The sequence below is a fragment of the Xiphophorus couchianus genome, chromosome 16 (assembly GCF_001444195.1).
Source record: "Xiphophorus couchianus chromosome 16, X_couchianus-1.0, whole genome shotgun sequence".
Classification (NCBI taxonomy): domain Eukaryota; kingdom Metazoa; phylum Chordata; class Actinopteri; order Cyprinodontiformes; family Poeciliidae; genus Xiphophorus; species Xiphophorus couchianus.
Genome location: NC_040243.1, coordinates 19,034,439 through 19,055,951, shown reverse-complemented (window position 1 = coordinate 19,055,951; position 21,513 = coordinate 19,034,439). Strand labels below are relative to the sequence as shown.

The window sequence follows — 21,513 nt, the reverse complement described above, 5'->3', positions numbered from 1 at the left end:
TATTAGAATCGTTTTAGCTTTTGAGATGCTAATTCAGCTTCTTCCAATGTCAAAATATGACCTTATTGCAAAGGTTAGGCATGACGACTGCCTTAAAGTAAAAACAAAAATTTGTCCCGTGTTAAAGCACACGGGACGAACCAGAGGGAATAATTGTCCAAACGTGATAATTCAACCAAAAAATAAAAATGATAAATTAAGGTTCATAAAAAAATCAGGACTAAAGTGACAGAGTTATTTAAGTTTTAAAGACTGACTTAACAAAGCTCTATTGTCCACCTCTCAGTTTCCTGCCAGGTCTGAAAACACAAAACATTGCGGTCAATAAGAAAAACACATGGATCTACTGCTCTGCCATATCAATCTAAACCAAATAAATGTTTTTGTTCTCAAGTTTTTATGAATGTGTCTCTTCAGAGCAGCTGGAAGATAACCGACTGAGACATGGAGAAACGCTTTAAGATCTATCATTGATTTGTTTTTATGCTTTACAACCCATAATCACTGAATTAAAGAGTCACTAAAAACATAAAGAAGAAGAATATTGCTAAACAGGTTGCAGCTTAAGAAGTGGAGGTTTCTTGGCCGGGCGTCTGATTTGTGAGAAAGTCATTTCCTGGGGAAGAAACTCCTGGCTGAAACTCTTCATCCTGTTTAACTGGATCTCCTCCTCTCCGCCCGTTTCCTCGCCTGCTCTGTTTGCCCCCCTCCTCTTCCTCCTCCTCCTCTGCAGCTTTGTGTTTTGGTAGGGTGGTCCTCCTCTTAATCCTCACTGGATCCTATTACAAGCATGCCTAAAATAAGCAACAAGAACCAAAATATTATTCCTCACAGATCTTCACAGAGATGTTTTGAGTATGATAGATTGCGCCGCCTGACTTCCTGTTATTGTCTCCTCGCTGTTTTTTACCCTCCCTGCTCATCAGACGCCATCTGATGCTTGTTGACGGGACAAATGTTTCCCATCTCAGACGACGTCTGCCGTCATCATCACACCCCCTCTCCCCTCCTCATCACATCTGCTTCTCCTTTGTCTTCTCACACAGAGAGCTGTCATCCTCATCTCCCAGCATCCTCCACGCTCTTTTCCTACGTTTTCCACCTCGACTCGCAGTCGATCCAGGCTCCCCCCAGGGGGGTTTAGCTTGCTCCTTTTTTTCTTTTTCACACATGTCACAAGATATCAGTTTCTCCCAGCTGGCTCGAACCTCTGGGATCTGGCTCGTCCGGAGGAATTTTGAAACTTTTAAAAGATTATTTCTCAGGTTGCAACAGCCGGCGCTGGCATTGAGTCTTCTCTCAGTGCGTATAAGTGAATTGGCAGGCTGGACGAAACCTAATCCCAGAAATCTTGAGGATGTGAAAAGCTGGGTTTTTTTTTTTTTGCTTCCTTCTGAATGTTTCTGCCTAATAGAAAATATTTCAGCAACAATACTTTGACAAAGCATACTGTAACTTTTAGCAAAGTTTAACTTGAATGCAGGATAGTTTATGTATGTGTCTAGAGAACTGGAAATGCATATGTGAAATTGTAATGAGTCAAAAACGTGCAATAATCTTTTATATTTAACAGTGTCTTGCAAAAGTATTCATCTTCTTTGAACTTCTTTAATTTTTTCAGGTTCCAACCTCAAATTTCATTGTATTTCACTAGGATTGTATGTGATAAACCAACACCAAGTAAGCAGTCTGTCACTTAATGGTGACCTATTATAAGATTTTAGTTTGCTTAATTCTGTTTTGGGGCCTCTTGTCACTTTAAAACCACATAAATTGCTGCTCACACATGACAATGGCTGCAAACAGATGCACATATATGTAATGTTTCATCTTTAAAAAGCAGAAGTGGAGCCTCCTGCACAGCCAAGAATGCAGCAAGTAGTTTCCAGACGGGAAGTCAACAAAAAAACACTTGTCTTTTCCAGCAGCCATTGTACAGAGCAAACAGCGGTAAAAAAAACAGCTCAATTTGGGTTGCTAGGTAACGATGTAAGGAAATTACTCATTTTCTAGACACCAAAAAACAATGACTTATTGGCAAAAAAAAAAGTCTGGGTGTTATTTTCTTAAGTGGTTGGGCTGTTTTTGACGCCATTGAGACTCAAATAGAAGTATAAAAACGGGCAGAAAATAAATTTTGCAAAATAGGTCGACACAATGTGTGGCAGAAACCAACACTGTGAGCACACCATAATCTCATTGAAACATCCTGGTGGCAGCATCATGCTTCTTTTTTTTCACGAGGGACAGACGAGTTGGACAGAGAAGGTTCCACTTCATCTGGTGTTGATCTGCCATTAAACAAATCTCAATAAAATACATCACAGTTTGTGGCTGTGACATGACAAAATGTGTAAAAATTTACCTGGTATGGATACTTTTGAAAGTATGGTAAGTAAGTAATTTTTTTCATCCAAAAGGTATATGACCTCCTGTGTAATACTGAGGGAATCATGCCTCAGGAGCAGGTTAAAGGTCAGGAACAATGTCTGGTGATTGATTAAAAGGGTCACTTCATTCCCAGAGAGGAAATAAAATCACCAGTTCAGACACAGAGAGTTCTTACACTAAACAAACGAGCAAGAAGAGAGAAAGAAAGAAAAACCCATTTTTAGATGAGACCATGCGCCCAACCACACACAAACAGAGCGGTGTGGGAAGTCACAGCGGTTTATTATTGGAGGCCTCAGCCTGACATGAGAATGTGATTCTTCAGCACTTTGCCTCCTGTGATAACCTCAGAGTGACACGCTGTTATGGTTCTGATCTATCTTCTGTTGTTTGGACGGCTACATTTGAGCAAAACAGAAAGTTTTTGTACACAGCAAAAAATAACTTCGTATGGTATTATGTTTTAGCCAATAAAGGTGTTTAAATTGTGATAAACTGTAATAGTTTGTAAATGTAATGTTCAATAATTGCTAAATTCTATCAATCTGAGATACTTTCCTTTGAAAAAGTTAGCTAAAGATGTTTTGGTTAGCTGTTAGCTCTGCTCCTTTGTTCTGCGTTGCGTCTAATAGATAACTTTAAGTCGAAGTATTTGAGCAGGTTATATTCTGAATGAATATTCAAACTTTGTAAAAGTTGAGAACCTTTATATAAGCAGTTGTAGTTTAGATCCAGATTTGAAGTTTGGATTGAGCTTTTTCCAGCTCAGTAAATGCGCTAATGCTAAACTTCATTCTTGCTAGCAAAGGCTAATGAAAACCACATCCCAGCTGTGTTTGTCAGGGAAAATGTTTACATGCCACTGTCTTTGAAAATATATTAAAAAGCTGGTTGCTATTTCAAGGACATTTTATGCCTAAAAGAAATCCAAATACAGCAAAACTTGTTCTCTCTCTGAGGGCTAAAAAAAACAACCTGTTGAATACATGCTGATATTCTGGTTTTATCGAGTCTGTTATGTGCTTCCATTTTATTATTAACATATAAATGGACAAATATTGTCAGCATGAACCAGAATAGTTAGAATGCCACATTTGTTTTCACCATTTAAAAAATCAATTGGAATAAAATACAGAAGTGTTATATAAAATCAGCTTTTTGAGTTTTGCATCGTGTTATAAAGTTATTACATAATCAAAAACATACTTGGAGCACTACCTTGATTCTTTCTGATTCTGTTTGAGTAATCGTTTAATCTCCATGGCAACCATTCAGCTGTGCAAAACGCCTGGTTGGATTTATTTTAAGTCATATATGAAATATATAGCAATTTTATAACTGAAGGTAACATAATTACTTGATTGTGGTATAAGATGAAACTATATATTTGGCAGGAAAACACATAACACTGCCCCTTTAACATGCAAACCTTCATTAATATGCAGTCACTGAGGTTTCATAGGGTCCACCCTCCACCACCTCTTCCTCCTCCTTTGCCTCCTTCTCCTCTTCCCATCCTCCTCCAGCTTGTCAGCAGCAGCAGCAGCAGCAGCAGCGGAGTTGCTCTACTGCGGCTCTGCTTCAGTGAAAAGTTCGGGTCTGATCAGAAACTTGCGGCAAACCCAGCAGGAGGACAAAGATAATAGATGGGGAAGTGATCACTGCGAGGAGAATCACGATCCGAGCTATTTAAGGTAGGACTGAACAGAAACTGATTGTAATTTCAGAGGTTAAAGAGTCATCTGCAGGATGTTGTGCAGAAAGAGTTTACCTTTATTCAGCAAAAACACACTCGAGTCCATCTGTGTGCATAAATAACAGAGCAATAAAATCAGTAGCAGCTAAGACCAAACTGTCAATCAGTCATGCTAATGCTAGCTTTTAAAAATTCTGTGTGAAATTTGAAGTTCATGCCGCAACCTCAGACTAAACTTGCACCACAAAACAAGCAGCAATAAGTTGTGTGGTTTTAGTGTGACAATATTAAGTCTTTTTATTTTTGGAACATCACATTAATCTTGATTGTGATTCTTGTTTTATGAAATTACAACAGGCAGGACTGGATTCAGTTGTAATATGAGACGCAATGAGAAGTATGGTATTAGATGTAGAAATCTACAACCAGGCAGCTCACTTTTCTCCATTGAAACCACACACCCACACACACACACCCATCCCCCCACACACACACACACACATGTTTGAGTGGCTATCTTTGTGGGGACCTTCCATTGACTTCCATTCTCTTCTACAGCCTAAACCTTACCCTTGCCCCTATCCTAACCCTAACCATGACATACCTAACCCTATCCAAAACTCAATTCACACCTTAGTCCTAAATATAACCCCTGACCCAAAAACAGCGTTCATGCTTGTTGGGACCAGGCTTTGGTCCCCACAGCATAGTATGTGTCAGGAAAATGGCCCCCACAAGGTATTAAAAACAAACACACACACACACACACACCCCTACACACACGTGCACAAGATCCTTAGAGCTATGGATAATTGGTCAGCTAATCTGGCCACGATTCTGCTTTTGAGACAAAAACACTAATTTATCTAAACTTCTGAAGCACTGATATGATGTTATGAATAATTCAGTTCAACTTCACATTCAAGTGTGCTCCTGTTAGCGTTGTGTATAAGCTGCTGCAGGAGGACAAATATCAGTAAATGAGAAGCCAGTGGAGGTGAACAGAGAAAAACAAGGTGATGAGAAAACAGAAAATTAGAATAGAAGAACTAAATACCGGATGAATTATGAGAAGTTAACGATTGAGGCATGTTGCAGGAAGCAAACGTGGTAACACTTTATTTGACGGGTTGTGAATAAGACTGCCATGATACCGTCAAACATGACATAACACCTGTCATGAACATGAGTAAGTCTTCATGAATATTTATGACTGTTGTCATAAAGTGTCATTCGGTAAATCATGACACTTTTAATACAAAGTTAATGTTATTCAAAATGTCTTTGTTATGACAACTTGACATTAACCAAGAAATCATGATCTGACATAAATTTGTTATAAACGTATTACTGATTAAACTTTAGCTTTAATAACATAAAGCTACATATTTTTTTATAGTTTAATTATCAAAAATCAGTTGATTTAGACTTCCTAATAATTTCCGACTGTGGATATGAGTGAGTTTTCTTGTCTCTATTTCAAGATTTAAGATTAATTCAACTCTATCATTGCTTCAATGTCACGTTCTCCTGTGTCCATTATGAAGAATAATGACTAAAAAGAAAGGACAGATTTTTATACATTTCCCTCCAAAGTACAGTCGTAAACTTTAATGTTGACACACAGAAAACAGCTACAAAGTTAAAACTTATGTAAGATGAATTTATCACAAAAGCAAGAAAGTATTTAACAAACTAAGTAAATCTGAATTTTATCTAAACTGCAAGAAAAAAATGCTTTAATGTTCTTTAATTCAAAAGCATGAATTAAAGAGCACGGTCTTTAATTCTTCCACTGGCAGTCCAACGTTTTGGCACAATATGTCAGTTGTACTGCCCTGCGACAGACTGGCGACCTGTCCAGGGTGTACCCCGCCTCTCGCCCGGAACGTAGCTGGAGATGGGCACCAGCAACCCTCCCGACCCCATTAGGGACAAGGGTGAACAGAAAATGGATGGATGGATGTCAGTTGTACTGCACTAGTTCAACACATATCTTTTGCTTTTGGGCGTAGACTTTGCAAAAACCCTTTTTGAAGATCCAGGTTTATCTTTGCTGCACCTCTTGTGTTTGCACAAGACATTTAGACGAACTCTTTGTTCTGCCGAGCTCTTAAAAGAGCTTAGAAATATTTGCACTTTTCTCATGTTTGACCTTTTTCCCCCCTTGTGGTTTGTTGACCGACCCCCTCATGCCTTAAGAAGAAGAGCTTATGAAACCAGCGAACGATTGCACAGCTATGAGCCTCCCTGTAAAATCTGACATGTGTTTTTCTTTCCTGCTCTGCTTTCTTTACAGTACGATAAGATAAATCAGCATGGGAGTCTAGAGGATTTTTTTTTACCTTTTTGTCTCATGAACTATTTTGTTGACTCGGCAGACCATCAATAAAAGCGCGAAGGGGAGGAAACAGGAAGTTCATTTACAGTGCCAGTTCCGATCCGACGCATGTGTCAAGTCACTTTTCGGTGCTTTGCAGCGTGAAGCGGGTGTTGCTCCGGATAGAGAGACTGATATCTGAAATTTTTCACAGGTGCAGCGATTTGAAAAACACTTTATACCTGCTGAACTTTTTCATATGTTGTCACATTGCAGAAAAGAGAACCGTGATTTGTATTCAGCTCCCTTTCCTCCGATAGTAACAAATATCAAAAAATAAATGCCTACATGCCTGACTGTACACATTTATATGCAAAACGTAATGCATTGTGGAAAAAATAACCCTGTACTTCACCTTGATTACAACATCCCCTTACTCAGCTCCTTCAGACTAGCCAGCAGCAATTAGCAAACACCTGGTGGAGCTGCGCATCTGCTGAGCTCATTATAGGAGCTACTTCTCAGAGCAACGCTGACAAAATCATTGTTAAAGGATTAATAGAGGAGCCATGTTGTGATGATTTCCTGAAGGCGGAGATTCAGGAAGAGCAGGAGCTTCTTAAAGAGACAGAGGCCCAATTTCAAGGTATCAAATTACTAAGTCAAATTTATTTTAAGTCATTTTTATAAAAATTGAAGGTAACATACCCACTTGATTGTGGTATAAATCGATACTATATGGCTGGAAAACACATAACACAACCCCTTTAACAGACACGCTCCATAAAATCTGTCTGAGCTCTTTTCCAAAACAAAAAGGCATAAATTTAAATCTCTGTATGGTAGAGATATTTAAATATATCCAGTCTGGAGCCATATGTCAAGTGTTTTTACAAGCCTGAGGCCGGACAGAAAAATGCATCGCCACGTCGGAGCAGCAGATTCCTATAAACTGCTGTATTTTTGAGCTCTGCATAGTGGTCAGGGCATTCTGACCTCAACCACAGCTAGCTGGTGCCGTGCCTCCAGTCGGACCAGAGCAAACGGGGCCGGAGCTGGCCGACGGCAGCGGTGACCTGCATCTGTTTGTGCGGTCCTCACTGACATGCCTGGGCAAACCCAGAAATATCAACAGCGCTCTGTTCTGCCGTTTCTGGTTCCGTAGCACAAGTTGTTTGCTTAAAGCAGTAGAAAAATGCATGAAAAGGGAAGTATGTTTGACGGGTGTGTGTGTGTGTGCCTGAGAGGAAGATAGAAACAAATGACAGCAAGTCTGATTTAAGCGACAGACAAAAAAAAAAGAAAAGGAAGTAGAAGCACATTTTAGAAGGTAGAAATGTCACATAGTTTATTTGCATGCCTTTGCCATCATGGCCTCCGACCTCCATGTCTGCTCTGAGGCTTGTTTATGGGGCGCCTGCAGGTACAGTTTGGAGATAAACACCATGTCTGACAGACCTTAATGACTTTCTCTGTGTTTCTAACAGGACCAATTTGGGGAATGAAGTTCCCAAAGTGAATTAATGTGCTAGTTTCGCAGTTTAAAGGAGCAGTTATGGTTAAGTTTTACTGCACACAAAATGACTTGGGAAGGAGAAAAGTCACACGGAGAGCTGAAATGAGGGGAGAGGAATTTGGAACGGAGAGTAGAAAGTGAGAACCAGTCAATTAAGTTGTTAAAAAATCTGTGAATTACAAGTTACATTCTCTTAAATGTAGCTTAAAAATGTATTCCAAAGGAAATAGGAAACTTTTTTTCATATTCCTGAACTTGTTGGAGTGTAAATAAATCCTTAGAGAGGACTAAGCTTACATGATACTCAGATGCACACTGTTCCAGGTGACTTTAGCCTTTCAAAAGGCTGAAGTTTGTGTTTTATCATGTAACTATGTTAACTTCAGTTGCTATAAAAATGTTGTGCAGATAAAATATGACTTAAAAGAAATTTGAAATTGGGCTCCAGTCTCTTTAAAATCTCCTGCTTTTTCTAAAACTCCACCTTCAGGAATTCATCATAAAAGCACTCTATTAATCTGTTAACGACATTTTTACCAGCATTTCAATGAGAAGTATGTCCTATAATGAACTCAGCTGATGCCTAGTTCCACCAGGTGTTTGCTAATTACCGCTGGCTAGTCTGAAGGAGCGGAGTGGGGAAGTTGCAGGGGAGGGCTGGTCTGTGAGGCAAAAGCCCGAAAACTGCAGCTCTGAGGAGGAGCTTCGTCCATGAAGGCGGGGCTAGGTCCACCCGGGCGTTTTGCCAAGCTGAATGGTTGCCATTAGATTGCCAATGGTTGCCATTGGAGATTACTGGATTTCTTAAATAGTCATGAAACAATCAAAAACACTCTCCAGGTAGGTTTCTGATGAAGGATTAATAATATAACATGAAGTAAAGCTCAAAAAAGTCGATTTCACATAATACTGCCCATATAAAATATTTTCAATTGAAAATGTCCATAGTTATTGAACACTATGTCAGTCTACAATTTTACAAGTAATTGTTGTTATGTTTGGTATTGTTTAGTTTAAATGAATAATGTCTGGGTTTCCATGGATTCACATGGAGTTCCTTTGTGTCCCTGCTACGCGACGTTTCAATCCTCCAGATCAGCTGGGACTCATCAGTCTGACCTCGCTCGGTCAACCACGCCGTAAACTCCTGATTTTTCTGACAGACTGAAGGTTGAACGTTCCTGTGCTTTCCAGGCCTCACAGTTGGAAAGATATTTCCGGCAGACAGTCAAGACGATCAGCCAAATCGACTGATGAGGTGATTGATACAGCACATGTCCGCTTAGCTTCAGAGCTTCCCAGCACTCTGGGGATGGATTTATTTTTTCATTCGGCTCATGGTGACATGAGATCCACTACTGCAGCTGTAACAAGAAGATCAGGTTAAAAGACGGCTAACTTTTTTTGCACTTAAATCTTTTTTTAGTTACAATCAGCACAGATGCTTTTCGTTCCCACAAAACCTTAATGGAAATGATCAATAATTGATTATCTGTGGTGCATTTCTCCCTATTTTGTCCTAAACAGTTCAGCCTCTCAGAAGTGTGAATTGCTTTGAATGACTAATTATCTTCCTCTTGTCTCTACTTCTCTTTTTATTCCATCATGTGAGGCCGGTTGTTGGCTGTATGTGAAGCAGCCGATGCATATATTCACTCTGTAATCAGTTGATTTTATGGTATATTTCTTTCATTATCATGCAAAATAATTTAATCAGTTATCGCTTTTCAGTGGCTCATGGATTGTCTCTTATATGTTCTGCAATCAAACGTCTTGGCATGCAGCACAGCCTGGTCTGAACTGTGCTCCACCTATTCTGCGAACCGTGACAAATGTCTATTATAATGTCGACAGAAGTTTAAATTTGGGAAAAAATTGGGTAGAAAACAGTTTGCTATTGAATATATTCTTACTTCTCAGATTTTGGAACATCTTACTGTACTTGAAATAGCTTCCTTTGATTTCATACCATAATCTTTTCACTTCACGCTAAAGAGGGTTGCTGAGATCACAATCTGTCAGCGCTTATAGTTGTTGTGTTTACTGATCGGAGGACAATTTAATTATTGAGTTTCCAGCTGGAGATGAGCAGATTCAAGTCAAAAAATTATTTTTTTGGGTGCATCTTTGCTTAGGGACGTATACAATGATGCAGCAGACCATTACGTATTGGGTGTCAATACGTAATGGGAGTGGAGTACTTGCAACTTCTCCTTTACCAATAGTATACTTAAAATCATAGGGGCGTCCCTAAAACAATATAAAAAGCAGATTAGCTAAAAGTCCTGCAAGAGGATTTAAAAGTTGTTGCATCACAATTTAAAGATCGACCGGGTTGCATCTCCGGCTTGTGAATTAAAACACCCTGAGACGTTAATCCAACTCTGGCCGTGTCCTGGACAGGTCACGTGTTTGGAGCTTAGCACCGTTTCCTTATTTTCATTTCTCCAGCAAAAACATTGACCAGGAATAACAAAACAGCATGGCCTTTGGATTGCATAAACAGAATAATTCAAAATGTACATCAGGAGAAGTGAGAAACTCAAAAGGAGCTGCGTCAAGTAACTTTTTTGTTGACCATCTCTCTCATTGGTTAAATAAGCCTAATTGTAAACTATGTAACATTATGAAATCTGGCAAGAGACCCCAACTTAAGCCTCTTACACTGTCAGGTTTGTTTTACAGTGAAAAAGCATCAATCAGACCAAAGTTTCCTAATGTTTTTATGTTTGCCTGAATGCTCCTTGCCTTTGCCCTGATAAACCACTGACTGCTCTCTCCTTTTCTCTCTCTGGTCTTTAGCCTTCCTAATGTGAACTAAATGAAAACAGAGGCCCCCCGCCGCCACCTGGAAAACTCTGAGGGACTAAGTGGATTGAAGAAGGCAGCCACCGATCGAGGGAGTCGGGGCAGGGAGGGGAGACACACAGAGAGGATTAGCTGCTAATCCAGGCCAACGAACAATCCTGGGGGGAGTTTTGCTGTTCTTCCAGGACGATGCAGACAAAACAGTTCCTAGATTTAAACGCTTTACGACGGCGCGTCCAAATTCTTCTGTGACGGTTTTGATTCGGCGCGGACTTGGATCTTTGGTGCAGAGGAAGCGGTGGACTGAGAAGAGAAGCGACAGGATGTCCTGACAGACTGCATGGTGCTACACATGGATGCTTTTCAGCATGTGATTATGGACCCCTGCCTTTTCACCTTGGTCTGACAGAGAGACACTGAAGGTCTTGCTGGACTTTGTGACCAGGCCTCACTTACAGTAAGGAATTATTTATTTCTTTGTTTGTAGGAAATTTCAAGCGTGCTGTAATCGTACAAGGAAAGAAAAAACGTATAAAGTGTTTGTAGGTTAATAACATAAGAGTAAGGAGAGAAAACTGCGCTGCACTTTGTAAGATTCTTTACATTTTCTCTTAAGAGTTGCTTAACTTTCAGCAAGAAAGCTGGCCCGCCTCCTGAAGATGACGTTTAACCACAAGAAACTTTCGTAGGTTTGGGTAAAAGGCCGCGCACGTTCCTGGGGAGGTGATCCTCTTAAGGCGGCGAACTCCAACTGAGATCAGTTAAGTTCCCGATGTCTACAAAATATAGAATTAAGAGTAAACGCAAGTCTTTTTTTATTGCCTTCATCTTACAGCAAGCTTTTGGTGTATGTACACATGCGGTTGGATTGTGTATGTCTGGGCAGCCATCCACTGAACCAAATATACCCGGTGCCCTGACGGACCACAACTCTCCAACCGCACGGACTGTGGTAACCAGAGGAGACCCGGCGCGGCCTTGTAATTTCTCCTCTTTGTTATGCTGTCGTGACTGAAAGCTGCTGCTGAGCAGGAGAAAAGGGAGTTGGGTTGTTTGGGAAAGATGTGCAGGGAAGAGAGAAAAGCATATAAGCAGACAGAGTGGCCGTGTTGCCATCCCACGGCGCGGATCATAAAGAGAAGCAGCGGGAAGCGCAGTGAATGTATGAAGAATGGATTTAATATTTGAACAGCTGAACATTTATGCTTCCTGTCCTTGACTGATTTGGTTTCTTTCTCTCTGGTTTTACAGTGGAGCCAAATATTTTCTAAACTTGACTGACATGAACTCAAACTCAAGACACAACCAGTCATTTTAAAAGGGATTTTACACAACTTTTTCTTCCACCATGAGTCTGGGGAAGCTGCCAGGAATCAAAGGCCTGGTGTCTGGCTCTCAGGGGAAGCGTCGCTTCAAGAGCGACCTCTCGGTGGACATGATCAGCCCCCCGCTCGGGGACTTCCGACACACCATGCACGTGGGCCGCGGCGGCGACGTGTTCGGCGACACGTCCTTCCTCAGCAACTACGGCGGCATCCGGGAGCCGGGGAGCCCGGACTCTGCGAGCAGCTCCAAGTCCACCGGCTTCTTTACGCGCACCTTCCGCCACGTGCGGAGGACCTCTGTGCCGCGGCCCCGGGGCGGCTCCCGGGACCTGTCGTCCCCGCCTCCGGACATCTCACCCATCATTAAAAACGCCATCTCTTTGCCTCAGCTGAACATAGACTCTGTGAACGGATGCCTGCAGAGGGCGCTGTTCCCCAACTCCATGGGCTCGGCGGATGACTCCTTCTGCACATATGGTGAGATAAGACAGATAATCCGTGCCAGCATGGGATTGGTGTTAAGGATCTTACAGAGGGGGATTATCTTCATTAGAAGTGAGCAGAGATACTAAAGGTTGAGATCATACTCAAACATGATAGTTTTACTAGACGATGAAGCATGATCCTCAGTGTCAAGGATTATTTCATAACAAATAAATCAAGATTAATGAAATGGGTCGTCACTGGTAAGTGAAAGAACGTGATCGGTCAGATTATCAACACTGTCAGAGCAAGTCAGGCCAAACCTTTTACGGTCTTAAGTCGGCATCAACTTTCAGGAGGACTTTTGACATTTCTTTCAGCGGGTTTTACAACCTGCAGGTGTTAGTTATTAAAGACAGTGAAGATAATAATGAACAACTGATTCTCTGAAAGGCAGCAATGCTTCTTGTGAAAGCAAGTGATAAAACATTGTGCATAAAAATTTACAAGAAAAACCCAGAGATGCTGAAAAGACATTTAGCTTACAAAAGTATTCACACCACTGAAAGTTTTCACTGAATCTTAGATCAGTCCGGTTGGATGAAGATAATCTTTAAGTAGAAATTTTCAGGTCTTGCCACCGATTATCCGTTGGATTTAGGTCTGGCCTTTGGCTAGGCCAATCTAACACATGGCTCTCGTTTGGATCGGTGTGCAGCTGGAAGGTGAACTTTTGTCTCGGTCTCAAGTCTTTTTCAGCCTCCAACAGGTTTTCTTCCAGCATTTTGTTACATTTCCAATCAACCAACATGGACCTGCTAATGAAAAGCTGACCCACAGCACTTCCAAATTTCAATATCAGTATAGTGTGTTCAGGGAGTGGTCCAGTTTCAGTGTTTTTCGTGTAGTTCACATGGTTCTATTTTTGTTTCATATCACCAGATCACCTTCCTCTACATGTTTGCTTTATCTGCTACGTGGCTGTCAGTGCATTCACATTTACCATGGACCTCTTTGCTGCTTCTCTGATTAATTTTCTCCTTCCCCCACCTGGAAGTTAAGGTGGACGGCCATGTCTCGAAAAGTTAGCAGTCAGTCGCAGGAAATGTATGGATTAAGTCATGCTTTGTGGAAACTTGGGATGATGTTTTGAACTTTTCTAAATTGCAAGCCACACTTTTAAGGTTGTTATTCATATAATACCTGGTATTTTCCTCCCACTGCATAAATAAGTGTTTTTTGAGTTGGTGTCAGTTTGTAGCTGATAGTCTGTAGATGTCGTGGGAGAAAATGTGAAAAAGCCAAAGCGGTATGAATACTTTTTCAAAGTACTGAACGTATGAGATTGTAAGAGTGATTTAACACGAAGCAAATCTAACTCATCAAACAGAACTATAAAAGTCAGGAGACGCAAACAGAGAAGACGAAACCCACCTCCTCCGTTTTGTTTTACATCTTTCCCCCCCACATTCCTCCAAGACAACCAGCAAACATCCCAGCTTCTTTTGACTCATCTGGGTTCACCTTGGCAACACCTGCACACGATTAGACCGACAAACACAAACACCGTTCCGCTGAGCAGAGAGAAACTCACCGGGTATTTCCTGTCATCTCTCATGTTTGTGTGTGGGCCTGAGAAAATGAGCACAAACCCAACATTTGTTGCATCTGCTCTCCAATCAGAGCCTGTCAGCCAGCTGTGTGTAGGGAATGGAAATCCCCTCGCCCCCTTTCCCAGTTTCTTATCCAACTCAACAGGAATTAGCCCAATCGGACGGACAGAGAGAGGCAGAGATCTTGGGGATAGTTGTGTTTGTTTAATGTTTTATAATTACTTGGTTTCGTTTGCAACCATATTTACCTCGAACTGTTCATATGTGACATTATTTGATGAGATTTATGTGAATTTGATAATTTGAGATTTCCTTCATACAGTTATTGTTTTCCGACTCTCTTTAAGTAGTGTGATATCTATCTGAAATGTTTATTATTTATGACCAGACAGTTGTGACGTTGAAACCTGCGAGTTTAGCCCCGTCAGGATGACACAGTGGGAAACCCTTAAACTCTTGGTTTATACCGCCACCTTCTGGTCAGACAGCTGCACTGCTGAGCAAAAACCCAAATAGTTTCTTTGTCTATTTTATGACATCCACAATGTACAGCAAATGTCTGTAAAGAGTGTGCTGTTCTTAATGTTAACGGTTTTCACATTTACTTATTAATTTCTGGGTCAAATAATGATGCCTTACATATTCTTGTTTATAGGTACAGGCTACCAATCAGAGCTCCACAACACAAAACATGAAACTCACTACTATCCAGCATCAACAGGAAGTCAGATATGGCTCTCCACCCAGTTTGCATAAACTTAAACTTGAAACTCTTCCAGCCAGAGGAGACAATCTACTAAAGCTGCAGCCCCACAATGAACTGAACTGGAGGGAATGAAGCCTTTAGTCTCAATGGTTCCTCTAAACACTATAACAATGTACATCTTAATAGAGGTGGTGTTTAATTCCTCCTTATTAAAAAAAGGTTTCATTTAACAGGATATGTACTACTAATGTAATAAAAATACATTAATGTAATATAATTTTCAATTTCAGTTTTCAGCCAATCTTCTGGTAGGCTTATGAATGAGTTGAGTTGACCTCCATCTTTAGTTATACTTTAAAAAAAGGTGTCCCAAATATTTTAACAGGATTTAAAAAATAATAAACATGTAACTTAGAAATAACTTGGTTAGACTGATAAGCTTGTCCTGACGCCTGATGGGTAATTATTGGTATTTGGATCATAAGGAAATAAGATAATCAGGTCTAGAAGCTTTCTACAACCCTTGTGGGAAGAATAATCATGACTAAGTAATAAAAGGTTATCTTGAAACTTTTATTATTATGGGATTGAATCAGTATGTGCTGACTGAAGACAAATACCAAGGTATCAATATCAATAGGTTAAAGGGCAACACACACATTGTCTTCTATCTATCTCAGCACCTATAATTTAAGTTTTGTTAAAGATGCCAACTGCTGTGTTTATTCATGTCGCCCCACTGTGACATCAAGTTATTTGTCTTAAATTAATGCATCCATTGTATGTGACTGCCTAACTTGTCTCATTCTAAGTTGTCTCAGGTCCAAAAACGTGAACATTTTTTATGTCTTATGTAAAAAGACAGGTGTGAAGGTAAATTTACCCAAGCACTAAACCCTGTAGTTCTCAATAATTAACTCATGTTGCATGAACTAGATTTACCACAGCACGGACAAACTGGAACCGGTCAGAGAAATATGATTTAAACTAACCTACCACTATATAACACGTTTTCTTTAAACTAAGTTTGTATTGAAAAAGAAATCCCTTAATTTAAATACAAGCTTAAACCGGCATTTGCTTTCATTTTCTCTTTCCAGGTCTCCAGTCTGGATTCCTGACTCTGCCTCGAGTCTCTCGACTTGACAGACAGATTCAAGATGGCGACGTGTGGAGAACGTCTCCAGCAGACAACGCGTTGACTCGCTCTGACTCTCTGGCCTCCTTCACCGTCGACCTCGGACCTTCTCTAATGACTGAGGTGTTGGCTTTGATTGACAACCCCAGCTCTCTGCAGGTATCCAATCACAGCCAAGCAGCAGGCGAGAAAGAGGAGGAAGAGGATAAAGCTGACACCAGCTCTCTGACAGAGACACCGGTTCAGACCCCGACAGCGAGTTCCCCCAACCCGTCCCAGTGCAGCGTGTCTTTTAGCTCCAAAGTGAACGGGAGAGTTATCTCTACCTGGAAGGAGCGTAAGGAGGACCGGGGGTCTGTGAGGACGCCTGATGTCACTTCCTGTTCTTCTCACAAGGAGGAATCGGCCATCGAGGCAGAGAGGTTCCAGAGGGCGGCGGATGTCCTCGCCAGACATTACGGTGGAGGATCCTTCACCAGAGGAACGAGGACGAGCCAAAAAACAGCACATGGTTTATCTGAGGAGGAGGAAGAGATCAAAGTTTAGACATTAAGAATAATAACTGTCTAGAAATCTGGATGTCTCTTCACTTTAACATTCTTTATTAGTCTTTAACTTTTGCCCATCTGGTTTCTTTCACTGTAGTTGTGATATATCAGCTAACACTATGAAAGTACAACGGTCAGAAAACACTTTTGATTTGAAGTGTTTGCAAGTGGTTGGAAAAACTTGTATGAGATCAATATGTTTATGTTCATACTGATATGTACATTTTATAAATAACTTTTGTACATTTATCCAGTGATAACTTCTTGTAAAATGTATATTTAGGAAATTTGGACATTCTACTCTTCCATGATTTAATTCACACATTTAACAATTAATTTGTAAACAGAGTTGTTGTTTATTGTAATATTTTATTGGTTTACCATTGAATAAATTAAAAAGTATTTCTCTACTCAGCTTGAAATCACTGATATTAGGTCAGCTTTGTTGAGATGAAGTAGCTTAAGTAAAGAAGGCTCACAGGATACAGGACAATACACGTCCCATACATATCTGTTTGTATAGTAAGATATGATATACACAAGAAATATATATACAGTACAGACCAAACGTTTGGACATACTTTCTCATTGAATTCAATGAGAAAGTGTGTCCAAACGTTTGGTCTGTACTGTATATACAGTATATATATATATATATATATATATATATATATATATATATATATATATATATATATATATATACTGTTGAATTCTCATTGAATTCAATGAAAAAGTGTGTCCAAACTTTTGGTCTGTACTGTATATACAGTAAATATATACAGTATATATATATATATGAAATACTGTGTTTTTCATAGACACTTAACCAAAACTTAACCAAACTTAAGGTTAAGTTTGTGGCAAACTTAACCTTAAGTTTCACTTAAACTAAGGATTCACTTAAGGTTAAGATTTAATGTGGAAAATTAAATCTCAGATTAAGATTTAATTTGTAAAAATAAAAATTATCCTTTTGCATTTTAAGGTAACTTTTTTATGTTGTCATTTAGCTTATTTGTCAATTTCTCTTGGTAAAAAACAATCTTCGCTTCCTTTTTCCTCTTCCTCACATTGGATGACGGCAATAGACAGGAGGAGGAGTTTGTTAGGGGACGATGCATTAAAAAGAAGAATCCAGACGATTTCTGGCTAAACAGAAACAAATTTCTGACTAAACACATTCTGCTGTGGTCTGTGCAGCGGCCCAGAAGGCGAGTGTATTTTGTGTATTTTTGAGTGTTTACCTTCAATGTTATGCTGAGTCTGATAAAAATTCTGCCTTTCCAAGAAGAGTATTTTAATTTCAAGAGGCAGAAAATTTTATTTTTTTATTATTATTATTGTGTTTTCTTGCTTTTTCCACCAGAGGTTTTAGTAGTGATTGGTTAACGAGGCGTTATGCAGCGTTTTGACACATTGCCCAACTGTATTGATACTGTATCACTGAATACTGACACTCGCTGCACCTTAAAAATCCCTACAGGTCACCTAGTTGAAACTGTCAAATGATGATTTGACGACCTATTATATACAATAATATAATATATAATATAATTTAAGTCGTATTTTATATACAATAGTTTCATATCTTCCTTTAAGTTTAAAATATATTTCATATTTTTTGATAAATCAATAAATAATGTGACTATGTATCATAACACAAAAGCCTCTGTTGCCCTTTTTTGATGCAACTTCTCCAGCTGTAGAAAATACAGGCTCAGTCGGCACAGATGAGGCAAGAGTTCAAAGAAATTGTAAGGAAAGGTGGAAGCAGAGATCATGTTAAAGGAATATTTTCCCTATTTTCACAGGTTATAATTCACACCCTTGACTGGTGCACATGTACAGACATTATAAACTTCATAAAAAATGTATATAATAAACATCCTTTCTGAATATTATCTCATGGTCACTGAATTAAATGCATCTTGCTGACAGGGAGCTGACAGCGTGTTAAAGAGTGATGGATTGGACACGTTGGAACGCGACTGGTTCAGAAGCGCATTCCAAACTTTGGTTGAATTGGCGCGTTTAATTCCAGTCTCCAGTACATACAGAACAGAGAAAAATGAAAGAAAATGCAATGTTGTGTGAATCTATTTATAGGATAAACAGAGGCGCATGCGGTTAATCTCGAGGAAATAAAGGTGCAGAAGTTAATTAGACTGTAACAAGGTTAATGTGCTGCACAACTAAAGCACAGGTGGCTCTGACACTGAAGATTTGAACTTAAGTCACCCTGTGGTTTTAAGAAATGGAGCTGGAAGACTTTGTTTTTTTATGCTGTCAGTCAAAATGATGGACAACAAAAAAGTATAGCGCAACCTCTGGGTGGAAGAGGTTTAGATAGATTGTCTTTTGGTTGTCCCAGTATCTCAGAGGATCCTGGTACCCAGTAATATTGCCCTCTCTGCACCTCCTGGATGGCATCAGCTGTGGCACTTTAGGTCTGCCTGCCCACTTCCATGACAAGATGTTGCCAAAGGTTATTTAAAAAAACAAGGAATGGACATTTTAGTAGATGGTTTTCAAACAACAAATAATGCTGAATAACATGAATAAAGTGGATGCAGACAGTTGTTGTGAAGAGGTTCCCGGCTGAGGTTCATTTGTGAATTTGATTACAGATTCACGTTCTGACCGTGGTCTGTTGATGGCCTCAATGATGCACTTGGAGGAACTGCAGAACCCGAGTGATTTAAATCGGGGTTCAAGAAGTGTTGCTATGGTCAACACACTTAATGACTCCAGATTGGAAGCAGTGTCTGTGACTCAACTCTTCAGGTGTTCATGTAGGTGTATGGCGGCCAAAGGTTGCAACATTATGCTCTCGTGCAAGATGGAGCATTTTCAACATCGGGATGAGCTTTGACCCTGACACTCGCCTCTCTTCAGACAACTCCACTGTTGCTTGATGGAAAGGAGCAAGCAAGTGTTTCTCCTATGATGGTATACTCATCAGCTGTAAGTGGAGTCAAATCTGTTTTTAGAGAAGCCAGAGATACATTGACAGCGTTTCATATGTGCTGTTCCAGCATGTTGCACCTCACTGATAAGTTTCAGGGCTGGTTGTCTCATCTGTTGCTGCACTTGAGCAACCTTCTCCTTGGCTGTAGTGCTTGATATGAAGTATGTGACAATGTGCCTGGTTTTGTGTCTGAGGGATGTAAGTGTGGGGATCTGATCACATTATTTTCTAACTAATAAATTGAAACTATGTGCTATGCAAATTGAGTGCTGAATTTGGAGCTCTCTAGTGGATGTAATCATGTTTGGCACTGCGTCGGTCACGAGACACTTTACTTAATGTTATGGCGCAATCCTCCATCATGCCACATTGCCCCTTTTGACTTGGGTCAAATTGTCAGCAGTGTGACTTTGTGGGAAGTATTGCACACCCAACACAGATGTACACAACTGCAAGTTCTCGTTAATGTAGTGACTAGTAAGAGCCAAGTAAGCCTCCATGTTCACAGATGTCCACATGTCAGCCGTTATACTCAATGCCACAGAATGCTGTTCTTCCTTTTTCACTCTGTCCCGTTCCATTTTTAATTATAAGGTAAATTTTTTATGTTGTCATTTAGCTGTTGATTGAGTTAGCCTGAAGGGAACATTTGAGAACATTTACCTATTTTTTTTCCTACAAACATACAGCTTACCTGTCAATTTCTCAACAGGTAAGATCACTGAAACGGTAAACTATTGTATACACTGCCTGGCCAAAAAAAAAGTCGCCACCTGGATTTAACTAGGGTTAAGGTCTGGACTCTGTGGTGGCCAATCCATGTGTGAAAAAGATGTCTCATGCTCCCTGAACCACTCTTTCACAATGTGAGCCCCATGAATCCTGGCATTGTCATCTTGGAATATGCCCGTTCCATTTGGGAAGACAAAATCCATTGATGGAATAACCTGGTCATTCAGTATATTCAGGTAGTCAGCTGACCTCATTCTTTGTGTAATGGTTCACTAGAGGGACCCAGAAAATCAGCCACGACACAGGAGTGAGCAGAAAACTCTGATATTTATTAAAAGGCAGCTTAAACCGGGCACGCAGGATCGTCCGCTGCAGCACTGCGAAGGGGGGCGGAGAGGAGAGATCGGTGACTGGACAAATAGCAACAAAAGGATCTGTTACTGCGTGTGTGTGAAGGGAACACTAACCTGGCTTGGCGATCAGTAACTGAAGTGATCGGCTGAGGAACCAGGAGGAGCGCAGATGCTGCACTGACGCAGAGCTCGGCAGGAAGTGCCTGGGGAGAGAAGCGCTGATGCAGGGCAGCGTACAAACTAGTTAGGCAGCAGAAGAACCAAATCCAGATCTGAATCCTTAGTCAGACGGGCCGAGGTCATGCACGATCGGGGCTAAGGGCAGAATCCGTGGGAGTGGGCGAGAGCGGTGTAACTAAAACAGGCGTGGGTCGAGATCCAGAAGGGCGATAGTAACAGTCCGACAAGGGCAAGGCAAAAGGGGCAGGTCCGAGGAACAAAGCGTGGCCGTGGCTATGAGGGCGAGGTAAAAGTGCTGGAAAACTACTTGCTGAAAGCGTTCGATAATCTGGCAGCGTGGTTGCGACTGAGAGAGGTTTAAGAAGGGAGACTATCAGGAAGCAACACAGGTGCGAGGAATAATGGAAATGAGGGGCGTGACTAGGATTGGCTCAAACAGAAAACAGTACAATGTGAACATCACACTTTGGACACACAATGTTGCTGAACCTAGACCTGACCAACTGCAGCAACCCCAGATCATAGCACTGCCCCCACAGGCTTGTACAGTAGGCACTAGGCATGATGGGTGCATCACTTCACCTGCCTCTCTTCTTACCCTGATGCGCCCATCACTCTGGAACAGGGTAAATCTGGACTTATCAGACCACATGACCCTCTTCCATTCCTCCAGAGTCCAATCTTTATGCTCCCTAGCAAACTGAAGCCTTTTTTTCTGGTTAGCCTTACTGATTAGAGGTTTTCTTACGGCTACACAGCTGTTCAATCCCAACCCCTTGAGTTCCCTTCGCAT

At 40.6% G+C, this 21,513-nt stretch overlaps 1 protein-coding gene and 1 long non-coding RNA gene across 2 annotated transcripts; one reads left to right on the top strand and one right to left on the bottom strand.

Moving 5' to 3' along the window:
* The first annotated feature begins 3,885 nt into the window (after nucleotides 1-3,885).
* On the top strand, nucleotides 3,886-17,046 carry cdc42ep1b (CDC42 effector protein (Rho GTPase binding) 1b). Its single transcript, XM_028043032.1, has 4 exons — nucleotides 3,886-4,085; nucleotides 10,726-11,188; nucleotides 11,983-12,533; nucleotides 15,899-17,046. The coding sequence occupies exons 3-4, from the start codon at nucleotides 12,080-12,082 to the stop codon at nucleotides 16,480-16,482; spliced, it is 1,038 nt and encodes a 345-aa protein (XP_027898833.1). The 5' UTR covers nucleotides 3,886-4,085; nucleotides 10,726-11,188; nucleotides 11,983-12,079; the 3' UTR covers nucleotides 16,483-17,046.
* Nucleotides 17,047-20,495: 3,449 nt separating this feature from the next.
* Nucleotides 20,496-21,178, bottom strand: LOC114160434 (uncharacterized). Its single transcript, XR_003598758.1, has 2 exons — nucleotides 20,655-21,178; nucleotides 20,496-20,564 (listed from the first exon to the last, which is right to left on the bottom strand). It is a non-coding gene; the product is annotated as an uncharacterized LOC114160434 (long non-coding RNA).
* Between the last annotated feature and the right edge of the window lie 335 nt (nucleotides 21,179-21,513).

Excerpts from the sequence above, each read along its gene's own strand:
- cdc42ep1b (XM_028043032.1), top strand. The coding sequence starts at position 12,080 with ATGAGTCTGGGGAAGCTGCCAGGAATCAAAGGCCTGGTGTCTGGCTCT. Across the intron at positions 12,534-15,898 it reads TGACTCCTTCTGCACATATG|GTCTCCAGTCTGGATTCCTG; the intron begins GTGAGATAAGAC and ends TTCTCTTTCCAG.